We start from the raw sequence: 21,197 nt of genomic DNA on the forward strand, positions 1-21,197 counted from the left end.
GAGGAGAGTATTGCCTATTTGAATGCAGTGATCTCCTTCTACGGGGTCTATTTCATAGGTTCTCTGTTATCGGTCGTAGAGATTCATCTCTTACCTCCCTTTTCAGATCGACGATATACTCTTATATATATACCATTACCTTTGCTGATTTTCGTTTCAGTACTGGTTTGGCTTTCTACAAACATGTAGATGAGTGTCCTGGGGTAAGTAAGTCTTATTTTCTGTGACACTCTAAGCTATGGTTGGGCACTTTATTTATAAAGTTCTAAATATATGTATTCAAACATTTATTTGCCTTGACTCAGAATGTTCAACATTCCTTATTTTCAGACAGTCAGTTTCATATTTGGGATAATGCGTTTGAATCAATCATTTTTTCTTACCTTAAAAATTTGACTTTTTTTCCCTGTGGGCTGTTAGGCTCGCGGGGGCTGAAAATGCTTCATTTTATTGCGTCATTCTTGGCGCGGACTTTTTTGGCGCAAAAAATCTTTTCTGTTTCCGGCGTCATACGTGTCGCCGGAAGTTGCGTCATTTTTTGACGTCCTTTTGCGCCAAAAATGTCTGCGTTCCGGATGTGGCATCATTTTTGGCGCCAAAAAGCATTTAGGCGCCAAACAATGTGGGCGTATTATTTGGCGCCAAAAAATATGGGCGTCGCTTTTGTCTCCACATTATTTCAGTCTGTTTTTTTCTTTGCTTCTGGTTACTAGAAGCTTGTTTATTGGCATTTTTTCCCATTCCTGAAACTGTCATTTAAGGAATTTGATCAATTTTGCTTTATATGTTGTTTTTTCTCTTACATATTGCAAGATGTCTCACGTTGCATCTGAGTCAGAAGATACTTCAGGAAAATCGCTGTCTAGTGCTGGAACTACCAAAGCTAAGTGTATCTGCTGTAAACTTTTGGTAGCTATTCCTCCGGCTGTTGTTTGTATTAATTGTCATGACAAACTTGTTAAAGCAGATAATATTTCCTTTAGTAATGTACCATTGCCTGTTGCAGGTCCCTCAACATCTAAGGTGCAGAATGTTCCTGATAACATAAGAGATTTTGTTTCTGAATCCATCAAGAAGGCTATGTCTGTTATTTCTCCTTCTAGTAAACATAAAAAATCTTTTAAAACTTCTCTCTCTACAGATGAATTTTTAAATGAACATCATCATTCTGATTCTGATGACTCTTCTGGTTCAGAGGATTCTGTCTCAGAGATTGATGCTGATAAATCTTCATATTTATTTAAAATGGAATTTATTCGTTCTTTACTTAACCCCTTAATGACCACAGCACTTTTCCATTTTCTGTCCGTTTGGGACCAAGGCTATTTTTACATTTCTGCTGTGTTTGTGTTTAGCTGTAATTTTCTTCTTACTCATTTACTGTACCCACACATATTATATACCGTTTTTCTCGCCATTAAATGGACTTTCTAAAGATACCATTATTTTCATCATATCTTATAATTTACTATAAAAAAAAATATAAAATATGAGGAAAAATTGAAAAAAAACCCCACTTTTTCTAACTTTGACCCCCAAAATCTGTTACATATCTACAACCACCAAAAAACACCTATGCTAAATAGTTTCTAAATATTGTCCTGAGTTTAGAAATACCTAATGTTTACATGTTCTTTGCTTTTTTTGCAAGTTATAGGGCAATAAATACAAGTAGCACTTTGCTATTTCCAAGCCATTATTTTTCAAAATTAGCGCTAGTTACATTAGAACACTGATATCTTTCAGGAATCTCTGAATATCCATTGACATGTCTATATTTTTTTTTAGTAGACAACCCAAAGTATTGATCTAGGCCCATTTTGGTATATTTCATGCAACCATTTCACCGCCAAATGCGATCAAATAAAAAAAATCGTTCACTTTTTCACAAATTTTTTCACAAACTTTAGGTTTCTCACTGAAATTATTTACAAACAGCTTGTGCAATTATGGCACAAATGGTTGTAAATTCTTCTCTGGGATCCCCTTTGTTCAGAAATAGCATACTTATATGGCTTTGGTGTTGCTTTTTGGTAATTAGAATGCCACTAAATGCCACTGCGCACCACACGTGTATTATGCCCAGCAGTGAAGGGGTTAATTAGGGAGCATGTAGGGAGCTTTTTGGGGTAATTTTAGCTTTAGTGTAGTGTAGTAGACAACCCCAAGTATTGATCTAGGCCCATTTTGGTATATTTCATGCCACCATTTCACCGCCAAATGCGATCAAATTAAAAAAAACGTTAAATTTTTCACAATTTTAGGTTTCTCACTGAAATCATTTACAAACAGCTTGTGCAGTTATGGCACAAATGGTTGTAAATGCTTCTCTGGGATCCCCTTTGTTCAGAAATAGCAGACATATATGGCTTTGGCATTGCTTTTTGGTATTTTTAAGGCCGCTAAATGCCGCTACGCATCACACGTGTATTATGGCTAGCAGTGAAGGGGTTAATTAGGTAGCTTGTAGAGAGCTTGCAGGGTTAATATTAGATTTAGTGTAGAGCTCAGCCTCCCACCTGAAACATCAGACCCCCTGATCCCTCCCAAACAGCTCTCTTCCCTCCCCCACCCCACAATTGTCCCCGCCATCTTAAGTACTGGCAGAAAGTCTGCCAGTACTAAAATAAAAGCTATATTTGTTTTTTGGTGGGTTTTTTAAAAGCATATTTACATATGCTGCTGTGTAAAAGTCCCCCCTTAGCCCCCAACCTCACTGATCCCCCCAAACAGCTCTATAACCCTCCCACTCTAACTTAATTGGCGCCATCTTGGGTACTGGCAGCTGTCTGCCAGTACCCAGTTTATAAGAAAAAATGTTTTTGTTGTACATTTTTTTAACGTTTCTGTAGTGTAGCTTCCCCCCCACACAAAAACCAACCCCCCACCCCTCCACGATCTCTTTTTTTTTTTTTTTTTGTTGTGCTTTTAACTTTTAACTTTTAATTCATTTTCCGTAGTGTAGCGGTTCCCACCCGCTCCCGCCCCGTGCACGCGCGCGCGTCCGTGCGCGCCCCCGACGGTTCCGCCCCCGATCCCGCCCCCCTCGACGTCACACGGCACACCGATGGCCGCCCACCCGCCTCCCAAGTCGGCTCCCACCCACCAACGATACCGGCCATCGATGTCCGGTGCAGAGAGGGCCACAGAGTGGCTCTCTCTGCATCGGATGGCCATGTAAGGTTATTGCAGGATGCCTCCATATCGAGGCATCACTGCAATAACCGGAAAGCAGCTGGAAGCGAGCAGGATCGCTTCCAGCTGCTTTCCACACCGAGGACGTGCAGGGTACGTCCTCAGGCGTTAACTGCCTTTTTTTTGAGGACGTACCCTGCACGTCCTCGGTCATTAAGGGGTTAAAGAAGTACTAATTGCTTTAGAAATAGAGGATTCTGGTCCTCTTGATACTAATTCTAAACGTTTAGATAAGGTGTTTAAATCTCCTGTGGTTATTCCAGAAGTTTTTCCTGTTCCTAATGCTATTTCTGAAGTAATTTCCAGAGAATGGGATAAATTGGGTAATTCATTTACTCCTTCTAAACGTTTTAAGCAATTATATCCTGTGCCGTCTGACAGATTAGAATTTTGGGACAAAATCCCTAAAGTTGATGGGGCTATTTCTACCCTTGCTAAACGTACTACTATTCCTACGTCAGATGGTACTTCGTTTAAAGATCCTTTAGATAGGAAAATTGAATCCTTTCTAAGAAAAGCTTATCTGTGTTCAGGTAATCTTCTTAGACCTGCTATATCTTTGGCTGATGTTGCTGCAGCTTCAACTTTTTGGTTGGAGACTTTAGCGCAACAAGTAACAGATCATGATTCTCATAATATTATTCTTCTTCTTCAGCATGCTAATAATTTTATCTGTGATGCCATTTTTGATATTATCAGAGTTGATGTCAGGTTTATGTCTCTAGCTATTTTAGCTAGAAGAGCTTTATGGCTTAAAACTTGGAATGCTGATATGGCTTCTAAATCAACTCTACTTTCCATTTCTTTCCAGGGTAACAAATTATTTGGTTCTCAGTTGGATTCCATTATCTCAACTGTTACTGGTGGGAAAGGAACTTTTTTACCACAGGATAAAAAATCTAAGGGTAAAAACAGGGCTAATAATCGTTTTCGTTCCTTTCGTTTCAACAAAGAACAAAAGCCTGATCCTTCATCCTCAGGAGCAGTTTCAGTTTGGAAACCATCTCCAGTCTGGAATAAATCCAAGCCTTCTAGAAAGGCAAAGCCTGCTTCTAAGTCCACATGAAGGTGCGGCCCTCATTCCAGCTCAGCTGGTAGGGGGCAGGTTACGTTTTTTCAAAGAAATTTGGATCAATTCTGTTCACAATCTTTGGATTCAGAACATTGTTTCAGAAGGGTACAGAATTGGTTTCAAGATGAGACCTCCTGCAAAGAGATTTTTTCTTTCCCGTGTCCCAGTAAATCCAGTGAAAGCACAAGCATTTCTGAATTGTGTTTCAGATCTAGAGTTGGCTGGAGTAATTATGCCAGTTCCAGTTCTGGAACAGGGGATGGGGTTTTATTCAAATCTCTTCATTGTACCAAAGAAGGAGAATTCCTTCAGACCAGTTCTGGATCTAAAAATATTGAATCGTTATGTAAGGATACCAACGTTCAAAATGGTAACTGTAAGGACTATCTTGCCTTTTGTTCAGCAAGGGCATTATATGTCCACAATAGATTTACAGGATGCTTATCTGCATATTCCGATTCATCCAGATCATTATCAGTTCCTGAGATTCTCTTTTTTGGACAAGCATTACCAGTTTGTGGCTCTGCCGTTTGGCCTAGCTACAGCTCCAAGATTTTTTACAAAAGTTCTCGGTGCCCTTCTGTCTGTAATCAGAGAACAGGGTATTGTGGTATTTCCTTATTTGGACGATATCTTGGTACTTGCTCAGTCTTTACATTTAGCAGAATCTCATACGAATCGACTTGTGTTGTTTCTTCAAGATCATGGTTGGAGGATCAATTTACCAAAAAGTTCATTGATTCCTCAGACAAGGGTAACTTTTCTGGGTTTCCAGATAGATTCAGTGTCCATGACTCTGTCTTTAACAGACAAGAGACGTCTAAAATTGATTTCAGCTTGTCGAAACCTTCAGTCACAATCATTCCCTTCGGTAGCCTTATGCATGGAAATTCTAGGTCTTATGACTGCTGCATCGGACGCGATCCCCTTTGCTCGTTTTCACATGCGACCTCTTCAGCTCTGTATGCTGAATCAATGGTGCAGGGATTACACAAAGATATCTCAATTAATATTTTTAAAACCGATTGTACGACACTCTCTAACGTGGTGGACAGATCACCATCGTTTAATTCAGGGGGCTTCTTTTGTGCTTCCGACCTGGACTGTAATTTCAACAGATGCAAGTCTCACAGGTTGGGGAGTTGTGTGGGGATCTCTGACGGCACAAGGAGTTTGGGATTCTCAGGAGGTGAGATTACCGATCAATATTTTGGAACTCCGTGCAATTTTCAGAGCTCTTCAGTCTTGGCCTCTTCTGAAGAGAGAATCATTCATTTGTTTTCAGACAGACAATGTCACAACTGTGGCATACATCAATCATCAAGGATGGACTCACAGTCCTCTGGCTATGAAAGAAGTATCTCGAATTCTGGTTTGAGCGGAATCCAGCTCCTGTCTAATCTCTGCGGTTCATATCCCAGGTATAGACAATTGGGAAGCGGATTATCTCAGTCGCCAAACGTTACATCCGGGCGAATGGTCTCTTCACCCAGAGGTATTTCTTCAGATTGTTCAAATGTGGGGACTTCCAGAAATAGATCTGATGGCCTCTCATCTAAACAAGAAACTTCCCAGGTATCTGTCCAGATCCAGGGATCCTCAAGCGGAAGCAGTGGATGCATTGTCACTTCCTTGGAAGTATCATCCTGCCTATATCTTTCCGCCTCTAGTTCTTCTTCCAAGAGTAATCTCCAAGATTCTGAAGGAATGCTCGTTTGTTCTGCTGGTAGCTCCGGCATGGCCTCACAGGTTTTGGTATGCGGATCTTGTCCGGATGGCCTCTTGCCATCCGTGGACTCTTCCGCTACGACCAGACCTTCTGTCGCAAGGTCCTTTTTTCCATCAGGATCTCAAATCCTTAAATTTAAAGGTATGGAGATTGAACGCTTGATTCTTAGTCAAAGAGGTTTCTCTGACTCTGTGATTAATTCTATGTTACAGGCTCGTAAATCTGTATCCAGAGAGATATATTATAGAGTCTGGAAGACTTATATTTCTTGGTGTCTTTCTCATCATTCTTCTTGGCATTCTTTTAGAATTCCAAGAATTTTACAGTTTCTTCAGGATGGTTTAGATAAAGGTTTGTCCGCAAGTTCCTTGGAAGGACAAATCTCTGCTCTTTCTGTTCTTTTTCACAGAAAGATTGCTAATCTTCCTGATATTCATTGTTTTGTACAAGCTTTGGTTCGTATAAAACCTGTCATTAAGTCAATTTCTCCTCCTTGGAGTTTGAATTTGGTTCTAGGGGCTCTTCAAGCTCCTCCGCTTGAACCTATGCATTCATTGGACATTAAATTACTTTCTTGGAAAGTTTTGTTCCTTTTGGCAATCTCTTCTGCCAGAAGAGTTTCTGAATTATCTGCTCTTTCTTGTGAGTCTCCTTTTCTGATTTTTCATCAGGATAAGGCAGTGTTGCGAACTTCTTTCGAATTTTTACCTAAAGTTGTGAATTCCAACAACATTAGTAGAGAAATTGTGGTTCCTTCATTATGTCCTAATCCTAAGAATTCTAAGGAGAAATCGTTACATTCTTTGGATGTTGTTAGAGCTTTGAAATATTATGTTGAAGCTACTAAGTCTTTCCGAAAGACTTCTAGTTTATTTGTTATCTTTTCCGGTTCTAGAAAAGGCCAGAAAGCTTCTGCCATTTCTTTGGCATCTTGGTTGAAATCTTTAATTCATCTTGCCTATGTTGAGTCGGGTAAAACTCTGCCTCAAAGGATTACAGCTCATTCTACTAGGTCAGTTTCTACTTCCTGGGCGTTTAGGAATGAAGCTTCGATTGATCAGATTTGCAAAGCAGCAACTTGGTCCTCTTTGCATACTTTTACTAAATTCTACCATTTTGATGTATTTTCTTCTTCTGAAGCAGTTTTTGGTAGAAAAGTACTTCAGGCAGCGGTTTCAGTTTGAATCTTCTGCTTATGTTTTTCATTAAATTTTATTTTGGGTGTGGATTATTTTCAGCAGGAATTGGCTGTCTTTATTTTATCCCTCCCTCTCTAGTGACTCTTGCATGGAAAGATCCACATCTTGGGTAATCATTATCCCATACGTCACTAGCTCATGGACTCTTGCTAATTACATGAGTCCATGAGGCCCACCCTTTTTTGTGGTGGTTATGATTTTTGTATAAAGCACAATTATTCCAATTCCTTATTTTATATGCTTTCACACTTTTTTTATCACCCCACTTCTTGGCTATTCGTTAAACTGAATTGTGGGTGTGGTGAGGGGTGTATTTATAGGCATTTTGAGGTTTGGGAAACTTTGCCCCTCCTGGTAGGAATGTATATCCCATACGTCACTAGCTCATGGACTCTTGCTAATATGAAAGAAATGAATTTATCAGGTAAGTTCTTACATAAATTATGTTTTTTCAGATCAACATATATATGTTGTTAATACCATCTGAGTATTTTAAATTATATAAAAATCTAGGCACAGACAATCTTCTAGGTTCATCTATATATTATTACTATTCTGAGGTACAAATTAAACATTTCTGCAGCTTAAAGATATTTCATATTTAAAAATGAACCGTAAGTCCCAGTACCCATTCAATTGCCAGTGTCTCTTTCTGACATCATTTTGTTTTGGATTTTCAGAGGAACCCAACATTTGTATATCATACAAGTGTCAACCACCCACTTTCCTGAGGTCCTGCCAGTTTATTTGATTCAAGGTAGAGAATTTTGTCTCTGTCACCCCAGGTGGTCATTATCTGGTAATTTTATCACATAGAAGAAAGATCCTCTTAGAAGTGAGATTTTACAGATGTGTGTTCCTTTGTTCTTGAAACCTGTGTTTCAGAACAAGGGGGGTTGATATCACCCATTCCAGCGTTTGTTCACAATGTAGCCAATTCATGCAGTAATAAAGCTTCCTATATGAATGGATTAATCAATATGATATTTGTGCACATAGCTTCCAATGATATCTCGCCTTTTACATGACAAGAAGATGGAGATTCTGATGGTTCTAATTCTTATAGTGAGAAAAAAGAAGCTATTTTATCAGGCAACTTGCAAACAAGGAGTTTATTATCATGAAGTGTCAGGGTTTTTTTCCCCCTGCTTTGTTTGCCATGTGTTGCTGGCAGCCATTTTGCTTACCTTTTCTTGCTGAATCTGGTGCAGAGTGTGTGGAGCTGCTCATTTCCTGCACGCCCTCTTATGGCCAGACTGTTGTACATCATCCGTGTGAGACAGGTTGCAGTTTCAGAATTGTGATGTCATCACTTATTTTTAAAGGGCCTCTTTTCAGTATGCTTTGCCCTTGCGTTGTCTCAGACCTGTTTGTGAGTTCCTGTGTATTACCTGGCTGTCTGACGTCCCTCCTGGTTCCTGACTCGGCTTGTCTGACTACTCGCTTTGGCTCCTGACTCGGCTTGTCTGACTACCAGCTCTGGCTTTGACTCCTGGCTTGTTATTTGACTTGTGGACTTTTTATTATTTTTTGTTATTAATAATGGTGTGATTATTTTTGCACTTCTCGTCTCAGTCTGATTCCTGGCACCCTGATATTACGCAAGGGACATGAATCCTGATGGTGCTAATAATCCACCTTTACCTACCATCATTTCCAAGATGGATGAACAGGATCACCGCTTGTATCAATTTGCACTAGCCCTGCAAACCCTGCTTACTCGCACTGCACATTTGGACCACAGTGTCCCACAAGTTTTGGCTGCTCCTGTTTCCACTGCTGCACCTAGTCCTACCAGGAGCCTGTCCGGTTCTGTACCTCTACCTCAGCGATATGGAGGCGATCCTATTCAGTGCAGAGGGTTTTTAAACCAGGTTGGCATTTACTTTGAGATGTTACCTCAGGCGTTTCCCTCTGACAGAGCAAAGGTGGGATTTCTCATCTCGTTACTCTCTGACACAGCTCTTGCCTGGGCTAATCCCTTGTGGGAGACTAATAAACCTGTGATTTCAAATTACCCTGAATTTGTGGCCTCCTTTCGAAGGGTATTTGATTTTCCGGCTCGCTCCTCCTCTGCTGCTAAACAACTCATGACCATTCAGCAAGGTACGAGATCTGTTGCTCAGTATGCCATTGAGTTCCGTATGCTTGCTGCAGAGGTAGGTTAGAACAATGAAGCCCTTGTTGCTGCCTTCTTTCATGGGCTCTCTGATGTGATTAAAGACGAAGTTGCTGCCAGAGATTTACTAGAGGATTTCGAGGCATTCGTCTTTTTTTATCCTAATTGACATCAGACTCAGAGAGAGGCCCTCTTTCAAAGAGCGCTTGCGGAATCCTCCTGTTCCATTGTCTCCTACATGTTCGTTCCCACCCATGCGTCTCTCCTCCCATGCACCCTTGCCCGAGTCACCAGGTACTGCTGAGCCGATGCAGTTGGGATTCACGCGTCTCTCCATGGCGGAGAGGGCCTTTAGGAGGAGGGAGGGGCTCTGCCTCTATTGTGGGTTACAGGGCCACCTTTTAAAGTCTTGTCTTACACGGCCGGGAAACGCTCGCACCTAAGGTCCTGTCGGGGGCAGACCTTGGGTGGTTTATCCTCGTCCCCGGAACCGCTAAAGGAGAAACCTTTGGTCATGGTTGTCCGGTCCTGGGTGGACTCCTCCATAGTCACCCAGGCTCTTGTTGACTCCGGTGCTGCGGGCTATTCTATTGACAGTGCTTTTGTTTCAAAGCACTCCATTCCTGTTTTGCCTCGGTCCGTTCCACTTGCTATTGAGGCCATTGATAGCAGCCCCTTCAGCTTGCACTCGTTACTCACGAAACCGCTCCATTATCCATGGCTGTTTGGGCTCTCCATTTTGAAACCCTCCAGTACCAGGTTATTAGCTCTCCGCATTTTCCGGTTGTTCTGGGTTATCCCTGGCTCTAAACGCGCACAATCACAGGCGCAGGTCCAAAATTTTGTCATGGTCTCCGCAATGTATTTCCACTTGTCTTCGGAATCCAGTCAAAGTCTTGTGCACTTCTTCGGTATCTCAATTGCCAGCGGAGTACCGAGAGTTCCTAGACGTTTTTGACAAGGTTCATGTCGGTACGTTGCCTTCTCACTGGTCTTACGATTGTGCCATAGACCTGCAACCTGAAGCCATTCCTCCTCGGGGCCGGGTTTACCATCTGTCTGTTGCGGAGAATTGTGCTATGGAGGAGTATGTTGCCGATGCTCTGTCTCGGCGAATCATCCGCAAATCCTGCTTTCCTGCAGGGTCTGGCTTCTTCTTTGTGAAGAAAAAGGGTGGCGAGTTAAGACCATGCATCGATGATAGGGGTCTTAATCGTCTTACCATTAAGAATGCTTACCCTATTCCGCTCATTACGGAACTCTTTGACCGCTTCAAGGGAGCTACGGTCTTTTCTAAATTTATTTGAGAGGAGCGTACAATCTCGTTAGGATTAAGGAAGGCCACAAATGGAAAACAGCATTTAACACCAGGAGCGGGCATTATGAATATCTTGTAATGCCCTTTGGCCTATGTAATACTCCTGCTGTTTTTCAGGAATTTATTAATGATGTCCTATGAGATATGTTGCAACAGTGTGTTCTGGTGTACTTAGACGACATCCTCATACACTCACCGACACTTGAGGCTCATCGATCTGATGTCACACCGGTACTTCAGAGACTACGTGAGAATGGCCTGTTTTGTAAACTCGAGAAATGTGAATTCCATCAGACTCAAGTAACCTTCCTAGGTTATGTGATTTCCGTTGCAGGGTTCTCCATGGATCCTGACAAGTTGTCTGCAGTGGCCTCGCCCAGTTGGTCTTCGCTCTATTCAATGTTTTTTGGGCTTCGCCAATTACTATAGAAAGTTTATTAAAAACATTTCTTCCTTGGTCAAACCTATCACAGACATGAACAGTAAAGAGAATGATCCACTCCATTGGTCACCTACTGGCATTAAGGCCTTTGATAGTGTTAAGACTGCCTTTGCTGCTGCTCCAGTACTGGCTCATCCTAACCCTGTCCTGCCTTTCGTTCTTGAGATCGATGCGTCTGAGACTGGAGTAGGTGCCCTCTTTTCTCAACGTCCTACGCCTGACGGTTCCTTGCATCTCCAGCGGAGTGCAATTTGAAATTGGCGACAGGGAATTACTGGCCATAATTTTGTCACTCAAGGAATGGAGGCATCTTCTTGAGGGTACTAGTGTACTAGTGCTCATTCTTACTGACCACAAGAATTTAACTTATCTATCCGAAGCAAAACGTTTGTCGCCCCGACAGGCTAGATGGGTGCTATTTTTGTCGGTTTAATTATGTGGTCTCCTACCTGCCTGGTAGTAAGAATGTTAGGGCTGATGCCCTCTCTCGACAATTTTCGCCTCTGTCCAGTTATACCTCCTGATCATATTTTGGCTACCATACATACTAATTTGACACCTCCCTTGGGGGAGGAGATCATGGCTGTACAAACCAATGCACCTCATGAGAAACCTAATGGTAAGTGCTTTGTTCCTGAGACTCTTCAAACTAAACTTTTGCACACTTCCCACTATCCTAAAGCCGCAGGTCACCCGGGCAAGAACCAAATGATTTGGTCTGTCACTTGACAATTCTGGTTGCCAGGTCTTCGTTCTGATGTTGCTGCGTATGTTGCCTCCTGCTCAGTTTGTGCACAGAATAAGACTCCTCGACGTCCTCCTGTGGGTCTTCTTCAACCTATTGCTAATGGTGAGAGTCCTTGGACACACCTTTCCATGGACTTAATTGTTGAGCTCCCTGTTTCCAATGGCAATACTGTTATCCTAATAGTGGTTGATCATTTTTCTAAAATGTCACATTGCATTCCCTTGAAGAAGCTGCCTACCGCTCAGGAGCTTGCTTCAATTTTTGCCCGGGAGGTCTTCCGTTTACATGGGTTACCCAAGGAGATAGTGTCGGACCGGGGTAGCCAGTTTGTCTCCAGATTTTGGTTTTCCTTTTGTGCTCAAATGGGGATCCAGCTTTCCTTCTCGGCATATCACCCTCAATCCAATGGGCTGCGGAACGGTCTAATCAAGCTCTGGAACAGTTCCTCCATTGTTATGTCTCAGATCCCCACAATAATTGGTCTGAACTGTTACCTTGGGCAGAGTTTGCTCGTAATAGTGCTATTAATTTTTCCTCCCAGTTATCCCCGTTCATGGTGAATTATGGGTTTCAACCATCCTTGTTGCCAGATTCATTCATGTCTCAGGGTATTCCGGCTTTGGAGCAGCATCTCCGGCAACTCCGTTCCACGTGGGTGCAGATTCAGGATTGCCTTCAACGTTCTATGAAGCGCCAAAAGTTCCAGGCTGATCATAGGCATCTGCCCGCACCTTCCTACCAGGTTGATAAAAGGGTTTGGCTATCCTCTCGAAACTTGAACCTTTGTGTGCCTTGCAATAAACTGGCTCCTCGTTATGTTGGTCCTTTTCGAATACTCAGACGAGTCAATCCTGTGGCTTACCCTCTTGACCTTCCCCCTGCAATGCACATCTCCAATGTTTTTCACGTCTCCCTCTTGAAACCATTGGTTTGTAATCGGTTTACCACTGTGTTGCCTCGTCCCCGTTTTATCTCTGTTGACAACCATGAAGAATATGAGGTCAGCAGCATTATTGACCCTCGTATGTCCAGGGGCTGCATACAGTATTTGGTTCACTGGAGGGGCTACGGTCCTGAGGAGCGTTCATGGGTTCCCTCCTCTGATGTTCATGCTCCCGCCCTCCTCCGTGCCTTCCATGCCCGTTTCCCCAATAAGCCTTTTGTCCTCCTGCGGGGGAGGGGTCGTTGAGGTGAGGGTACTGTCAGGGTTTTTTCCCTGCTTTGTTTGCTGCTGGCAGCCATTTTGCTTACCTTTTCTTGATCTCGTGCAGAGTGTGTAATGCTACTCATTTCCTGCAGGCCCTCTTATAGCCAGACTGTTGTACATCATCCGTGTTAGACAGGTTGCAGTCTCAGAATTGTAATGTCATCACTTATTTTTAAAGGGCCTCTGTTCAGTATGCTTTGCCCTTGCGTTTTCTCAGACCTGTTTGTGAGTTCCTGTTCCTGTGTATTACCTAGCTGTCTGATGTCCCTCCTGGTTCCTGACTCGGCTCGTCTGACTACCAGCTCTGGCTTTGACTCCTGACTTGTGGACTTTTTTATTATTTTTTGTTATTAATAAAGGTGTGATTATTTTTGCACTTCTCGTCTCAGTCTGATTCCTGGCACCCTGACATGAAGATCCTATCTGCGTAGGGAATCCACACCTATAGGGGATTTTTTTCATTATTGAGGTGTGAAAATTCCATTCTGAGTTGAGTGTTCGTAAAGAAAGGTCCTGGAAAAATTGCAATACATTGCCCTGAAAACATAATGGTTGAGTTTTACTAGATTGGGCCAGTATCATCTCCTTATCTGCTAAGTTTTTAAATCTTATTATGTCTCTAGGAGGTCATAACCAAGATCTCCAGTAAATACAGGCTCTGAATGCAGGAGAGGTCTTATGCAGTGTATAGTGCAGAGTTCATTGATATACAACCGAACAAACCGTTGATCCTCATGTTGGGCTCATACACACGTGTAACCAACTGCCATCGAAGGTGCCCCATTTGAGTAGGCTTTATGTAGTTTTCTGCTCTATACTTACATAGCCCTCGAGGTGGGCTCTACCTGGGGCTGCAGCACTGGTGTGTAGTAGCGCACTCGATCCTTACCGCACAACTGGCAGCCTAAGAGCTGGAGGCTGATATCAAGATAGAGGGCAAGGTGCTGTACGGCAACAGGAAATCCCATGGGAGGTACACAAAGGCAGGATTATTGGCAGATAACTGCACTGGAATATAGCTGGAGTGGTCTGGTCACGGCACTGTTGTTTATATGTGGCTGGTGGCAGCGTTATTGCAGACAGTACATATAGTGTGAGATAACTGCAGTGGAGCGCCAAAATGACACCGCCATCTTGGCCACAGCCAGCTCCGCCTCCTCTAAACATGTTATATTTTGCATTAGAATGTCCCTTTAATTGATTAAAGTATTTTTAGTTGTATCTAAATTAATTTTAAAATGTATTACAATTTCTTTCATGTAATTGTCAATACTCCATGAGCTAGTGACGTATGGGATATACAATCCTATCAAGAGGGGCAAAGGTTCCCAAACCTCAAAATGCCTATGAATACACCCCTTACCACACCCACAGTTCAGTTTTACAAACTTTGCCTCCTATGGAGGTGGTGAAGTAAGTTTGTGCTTGATTTTCTTCTGTGATATGCACTTCTCAGCATTTTGAAGCCCAATTCCTCTCAGAGTACAGTGTTTGTCAGAGGGATGTGAAGGGAGTATCGCCTATTGATTCTATGGTTTTCCTCACGGGAAATCTTTTCAAAGGTTCTGTTCGTAGAGATTTATCTCTTTTTTTTTTTTAAAAAACTTTTTATTGAAGCAAGATAACTAATTTTACAGGAGTAATTTTTTCAGAATAGGAATAAAACATTCAGACAGAATATGGAGTAAAGTAAATTATACATTTCTTCCATGCATAAACTAAGTATAATAGATCCAACTACGCTTAATTTTCATTTTTGTCTTCCACCCTACAACCCACCCAATACACCTTAATACAGACAACTAACTAAATACGAAAACTGGAGATTGCAGGGAGGTTAACATATTCATTGGATAGTATCTAAAATACCCCCATATCAGCACCAGCTTGCAACTGCGTGCAGTTTGTCAAAATAATAATTCTCATATTCCATTACCTCTACTGATACTGTTTCAGTACTGGTTTGGATATCTGCTATATGTGGATGGGTGTCAGTCGGTAAGTATGTTTTCATTACTTAAGACACTCTCAGCTATGGTTTGGCACTTTTTGTATTAATATAAAGTTTTAAATATATGTATTGTACTTCTACAGTATTTGCCATGAGTCCGGTTTATGTATATTTTCTTTTGCAGACTATCGGTTTCAAAATTGGGAAACATATTTAGGAAGTTATTTTTTCTTACTTGGGGTATAGACTTTTCTTCAAAATTGACTGCTTTTTCATTAATTTTCACGGCAAAATTAGGGTTGAGAGGTTTCAAAATGCTGATATTTATTGCGTCATTCTTGGCGCGAGAAGGTACGTTCGGTGACGCAAATTCGTCATTTCCGGCATCTTAGTTGATGCCAGGTTTCCTTGCACAAAGAATATATGCCTCTTGCCTTTTTTCTCTTTCAGAGGGCTATGCTGTTTGTATTTTTTTCACATTCCTGAAACTGCCATATAAGGAAATTTATAATTTTGCTTTATATGTTGTTTTTTTTTCTCTTACATTTGCAAGATGTCTCAATCTGATCCTGTCTCAGAAACCACTGTTGGAACACTGCTGCCTGATAACAGTTCTACCAAAGATAAGTGTCTCTGTTGTAAATTAGCGGAGATTATATCTCTAGTTGTAGTATAAAACAGTTGTCATGATAAGCTTTTACATGCAGGGAATGTATCCATCAGTACTTGTACAATGCCTGTTGTGCCTTCAACATCTAATGTACATGATATACCTGTGAATATAAAAGATTTTATTGCTGATACGATTCAGAAGGCTTTGTCTGCTATTCCGCCTTCTAATAAACGTAAAAGGTCTTGTAAATCTTCCCATAAAGTTGATGAAATTTCAAATGACGAACAACATACTGAATTATCCTCCTCTGATGAGGATCTATCTGATTCAAAAGATCCTACCTCAGATATTGACACTGACAAATCTACTTATCTCTTTAAGATGGAGTATATTCGTTCCTTGTTAAAAGAGGTGTTGATTACTTTGTATATTGAGGAAACTAGTCCTCTTGATATTAAAACTAGTAAACGTTTAAATTCTGTTTATAAACCTCCTGTGGTTACTCCATAAGTTTTTCCAGTTCCTGATGCTATTTCTGATATGATTTCTAAGGAATGGAATAGGCCTGGTACTTCTTTTATTCCTTCTTCTAGGTTTAAAAAGTTGTATCCTTTGCCAGCAGTTAGATTGGAGTTTTGGGAAAAAATCCCCAAAGTTGATGGGGCTATTTTTACTCTTGCCAAACGTACTACTATTCCTATGGAAGATAGTACTTCTTTTAAGGACCCTTTAGATAGGAAACTTGAAAATCTTATCTAAGGAAAGCTTATTTATTTTCTGGCTACATTCTTAGACCTGCTATATCCATGGCTGATGTTGCAGCTGCATCAACCTTTTGGTTGGAAAGCTTAGCGCAACAGGAAACAGATCCTGATTTGTCTAGCATTGTTCGCTTGCTTCAACATGCTAATCATTTTATCTGTGATGCTATTTTTGATATCATTAAAATTTGAATGTTAATTCTATGTCTTTAGCTATTTTAGCTAGAAGAGCTTTGTGGCTCAAAGATTGGAATGCTGACATGGCATCTAAGTCTAGATTACTATCTCTTTCTTTCCAAGGTAACAATTTATTTGGTTCTCAGTTGGATTCAATTATTTCAACTGTCACTGGGGGGAAGGGAGTTTTTTTTACCTCAGGATAAAAGATCTAAGGGTAAATCTAAAGCTTCTAATCATTTTCGTTCTTTTCGACAGAATGAGGGACAGAAAGCTAATCCTTCCCCAAAGAATCTGGTTCCAATTGGAAACCTTCTTCAAGTTGGAATAAATCCAAGCCTTTTAAGAAACCAGCCCCCATGTCTGCATGAAGGTACGGCCCTCATTCCAGCTCAGCTGGTGGGGGCAGATTAAAATATTTCCAGAACATTTGGGCAGATTCTGTCCAAAATCAATGGATTCAGAGTATTGTCTCTCAAGGGTATTGAATAGGATTTAGAGTAAGACCTCCTGTGAGAAGATTTTTTTCTCTCACGCATCCCAGCAAATTCAGTGAAGGCTCAGGCTTTTCTGAAGTGTGTTTCAGATCTAGAGCTTTCAGGGGTAATCATACCAGTTCCGTTTCAGGAACTATGTCTGGGGTTTTATTCAAATCTATTCATTTTCCCAAAAAAAGAAAATTAATTCAGGCCAGTTCTGGATTTGAAAATTTTGAATCGTTTTGTAAGAGTGCCAACTTTCAATATGGTGACTGTAATGACTAGTCTGCCTTTTGTTCAGCAAGGTCATTATATGTCCACGATAGACTTACAGGATGCATATCTTCATATTCCGATTCATCCAGACCACTATCACTCTTCCATTTGGCCTAGCGACAGCTTTAAGAATTTTTTTCAAAGGTTCTCGTGCCCTTCTCTCTGTAATCAGAGAACAGGGTATTGCGGTGTTTCCTTATTTGGACGATATCTTGGTACTAGCTCAGTCTTTACATTCTGCAGAATCTCACACGAATCAACTAGTGTTGTTTCTTCAAAGACATGGTTGGAGGATCAATTTACCAAAAAGTTCCTTGATTCCTCAGACAAGGGTCACCTTCTTAGGTTTCCAGATATATTCAGTGTCCATGACTTTGTCTCTAACAGAGAAGAGACAAATAAAATTGGTTTCAGCTTGTCGAAACCTTCAGTCTCAATCATTCCCTTCAGTAGCTATGTGCATGAAAGTTTTATGTCTCATGACTGCAGCATCGGACGCGATCCCCTTTGCTTGTTTTCATATGAGACCTCTTCAGCTTTGTATGCTGAATCAGTGGTGCAGGGCGTATACAAGGATATCACAATTAATATCCTTAAATCCCAATGTTCGACTCTCTCTAACTTGGTGGTTAGATCACCATCGTATAGCTCAAGGGGCCTCTTTTTTTTCCAACCTGGACTGTAATCACAACAGATGCAAGTATTTCAGGTTGGGGAGCTGTCTGGGGATCTCTGACAGCACAAGGGGTTTGGAAATCTCAAGAGGCGAGGTTACCAATCACTATTTTAGAACTCTGTGCTATTTTCAAGGCTCTTCAGGTTTGGCCTCTGTTGAAGAGAGAAACAATTTGTTTTCAGACAGACAATATCACAACTGTGGCATATGTCAATCATCACGGTGGGACTCACAGTCCCCTAGCTATGAAAGAAGTATCTTGGATAATATCTTGGGCGGAATCCAGCACTTGTCTAATTTCTGCGGTACATATCCCAGTTGTAGACAATTGGGAAGCGGATTATCTCAGCCGTCAGACTTTACATCAGGGGGAGTGGTGTCTCCATCCAGATTTGTTTTTTCAGATTGTTCAGATTGTGGGGTGTTCCAGAAAAAGATATCAGATGGCTTCCCATCTAAACAAGAAATGTCCCAGGTACTTGTCCAGGTCCAGGGATCCTCAGGCGGAGTCGGTGGATGTGTTAGCAGTTCCTTGGTTTTACCAACCTGCTTATATCTTCCCGCCTCTAGGTTGTCTTCCAACAGTGATCTCCAAGATCATCATGGAACAATCGTTAGTGTTTCTGGTAGCACCAGCATGGCCTCACAGGTTCTGGTATGCGGATCTTCTCCGGATGTCCAGTTGCCAACCTTGGCCACTTCCTTTAAGACCAGACCTTCTGTCTCAAGGACCATTTCTTTCATGTAATTAGCAAGAGTCCATGAGCTAGTGACGTATGGGATATACATTCCTACCAGGAGGGGCAAAGTTTCCCAAACCTTAAAATGCCTATAAATACACCCCTCACCACACCCACAATTCAGTTTTACAAACTTTGCCTCCGATGGAGGTGGTGAAGTAAGTTTGTGCTAGATTCTACGTTGATATGCGCTCCGCAGCAGGTTGGAGCCCGGTTTCCTCTCAGCGTGCAGTGAATGTCAGAGGGATGTGAGGAGAGTATTGCCTATTTGAATGCAGTGATCTCCTTCTACGGGGTCTATTTCATAGGTTCTCTGTTATCGGTCGTAGAGATTCATCTCTTACCTCCCTTTTCAGATCGACGATATACTCTTATATATACCATTACCTCTGCTGATTCTCGTTTCAGTACTGGTTTGGCTTTCTACAAACATGTAGATGAGTGTCCTGGGGTAAGTAAGTCTTATTTTCTGTGACACTCTAAGCTATGGTTGGGTCCATCAGGATCTCAAATCGTTAAATTTGAAGGTATGAAAATTGAACACTTAGTGCTTAGTCATAGAGGTTTCTCTGACTCAGTGATTGATACTATGTTACAGGCTTGTAAATCTGTTTCTAGCAAGATTTATTATCGAGTTTGGAAGACTTATATTTCATGGTGTTCTTCTCATAAATTCTCCTGGCATTCGTTTAGAATTCCTAAAATTTTACAGTTTCTTCAGGATGGTTTCCTCTTTTTGTCCTAATCCTAAGAATTCTTTGGAGAGATCCTTACATTCTCTGGATGTTGTAAGAGTTTTGAAATATTATGTTGAATCTACTAAAGATTTCAGGAAGACTTCTAGTCTATTTGTTGTCTTTTCTGGTCCTAGGAAAGGTCAGAAAGCTTCTGCCATTTCCTTGGTATCCTGGTTAAAGCTTTTGATTCATCAGGCTTATTTGGAGTCGGGTCTCAGAGAATCACAGCTCATTCTACTAGATCAGTTTCCACTTTGTGGGCTTTTAATAATGAAGCTTCAGTTGATCAGATTTGCAAAGCAGCAACTTGGTCTTCTTTGCATACATTTACTCAATTCTACCGTTTTGATGTATTTGCCTCTTCTGACGCAGTTTTTTGTAGAAAAGTTCTTCAGGCAGCTGTTTCAGTTTGATTCCTCTGCTTATGTTTTAGTTTTTTCTTTTCAATTATGAGAAAAGCTTAATTTTTTCATCAGAAAATCGCTGTTCTTATTTTTATCCCTCCCTCTCTAGTGACTCTTCTGTGGCGTGCCACATCTTGGGTATTACTATCCCATATATCACTAGCTCATGGACTCTTGCCAATTACATGAAAGAAAACATAATTTATGTAAGAACCTACCTAATAAATTCATTTATTTCATATTGGCAAGAGTCCATGAGACCCACCCTTTTTATGGTGGTTATGTTTTTTTGTATAAAGCACAATTATATTTCCAGTTCCTTTTTTGATGCTTTTTACTCCTTTTTCTTTCACCTCACTACTTGGCTATTCGTTAAACTGAATTGTGGGTGTGCTGAGGGGTGTATTTATAGGCATTTTGAGGTTTGGGAAGCTTTGCCCCTCCTGGTAGGCTTGTATATCCCATACGTCACTAGCTCATGGACTCTTGCCAATATGAAAGAAATGAATTTATCAGATAAGTTCTTACATAAATTATGTATTATGTATTTATTGATGATTCTGTGCTTCGCACATTTTGTTTTTATGCCTGTGGGGTGGTTGTGTCCATCTGTCAGCTGTGGAGTGTACAAAATTCTTGTTTGTGTCAAAAGGAAAGCAAACTGCTTTAATTACTCTTTGTAATGAAAATGTTTCTCCATCTTTCTCTTTTTTTTCAGCCCTCTGTTTGTCACTTGGAAAGCTGGACGTGACAAGCGTCTTCGCGGCTGTATTGGGACCTTTTCTGCCATGAACCTTCACTCAGGACTCAGGGAATACACCTTAACCAGGTGAAGGAAACCTTCCACTATAATGATATCAAATACTTATTTATAAAGCAGAGTCTGTGTGTTATAAAAGCAGTCTCACACACCTTAACCTAAAACTGTAAGTACACACTATCTATAGTTACACCTTGAGATGTTTTTATAAAATGTTTAGTTATGTCTAATGAAACAACTTTGCAATATACATTTCTTAGTTATTTTTGCCTCTATTTTCATGTAATTTAGCTTTGAATTTTTTTTTCTATTTCTCAGATCTTGAAATGCACCTTACTGACTTCTCAAGGCTAACAATGCTACATATATGTATGTCCATAATTGGCGTTAGCTGATAACAACTACAAAACAATGCATTTTATACTAACAATATGACCATTTGTTACCCTTTTTGTCTACATGCTTAAGTCCAGATTGGTTTCTCCAAATATTACATATGGTGAGAGGAGTTTGGCTATTGAAACACTATTGCAGTAAAAAGGATGTTAATTTGTATTAGATTCAACTGATACGTGTTTCTATAGCTACACAACA

General features: G+C 41.0%; 1 protein-coding gene across 2 annotated transcripts in view; it reads left to right on the forward strand.

The window, feature by feature from the left end:
- AMMECR1L (AMMECR1 like) overlaps window positions 1–21,197 on the forward strand; it is a 262,781-nt gene that overhangs the window by 57,181 nt on the left and 184,403 nt on the right. For both annotated transcript variants that reach the window (XM_053709953.1, XM_053709954.1), the window contains one exon: window positions 20,562–20,672. In XM_053709953.1, coding sequence (XP_053565928.1) covers window positions 20,562–20,672 — 111 coding nt within the window. The remainder of the gene's footprint in view (window positions 1–20,561; window positions 20,673–21,197) is intronic.

This window comes from Bombina bombina, chromosome 4, assembly GCF_027579735.1.
Source record: "Bombina bombina isolate aBomBom1 chromosome 4, aBomBom1.pri, whole genome shotgun sequence".
Classification (NCBI taxonomy): domain Eukaryota; kingdom Metazoa; phylum Chordata; class Amphibia; order Anura; family Bombinatoridae; genus Bombina; species Bombina bombina.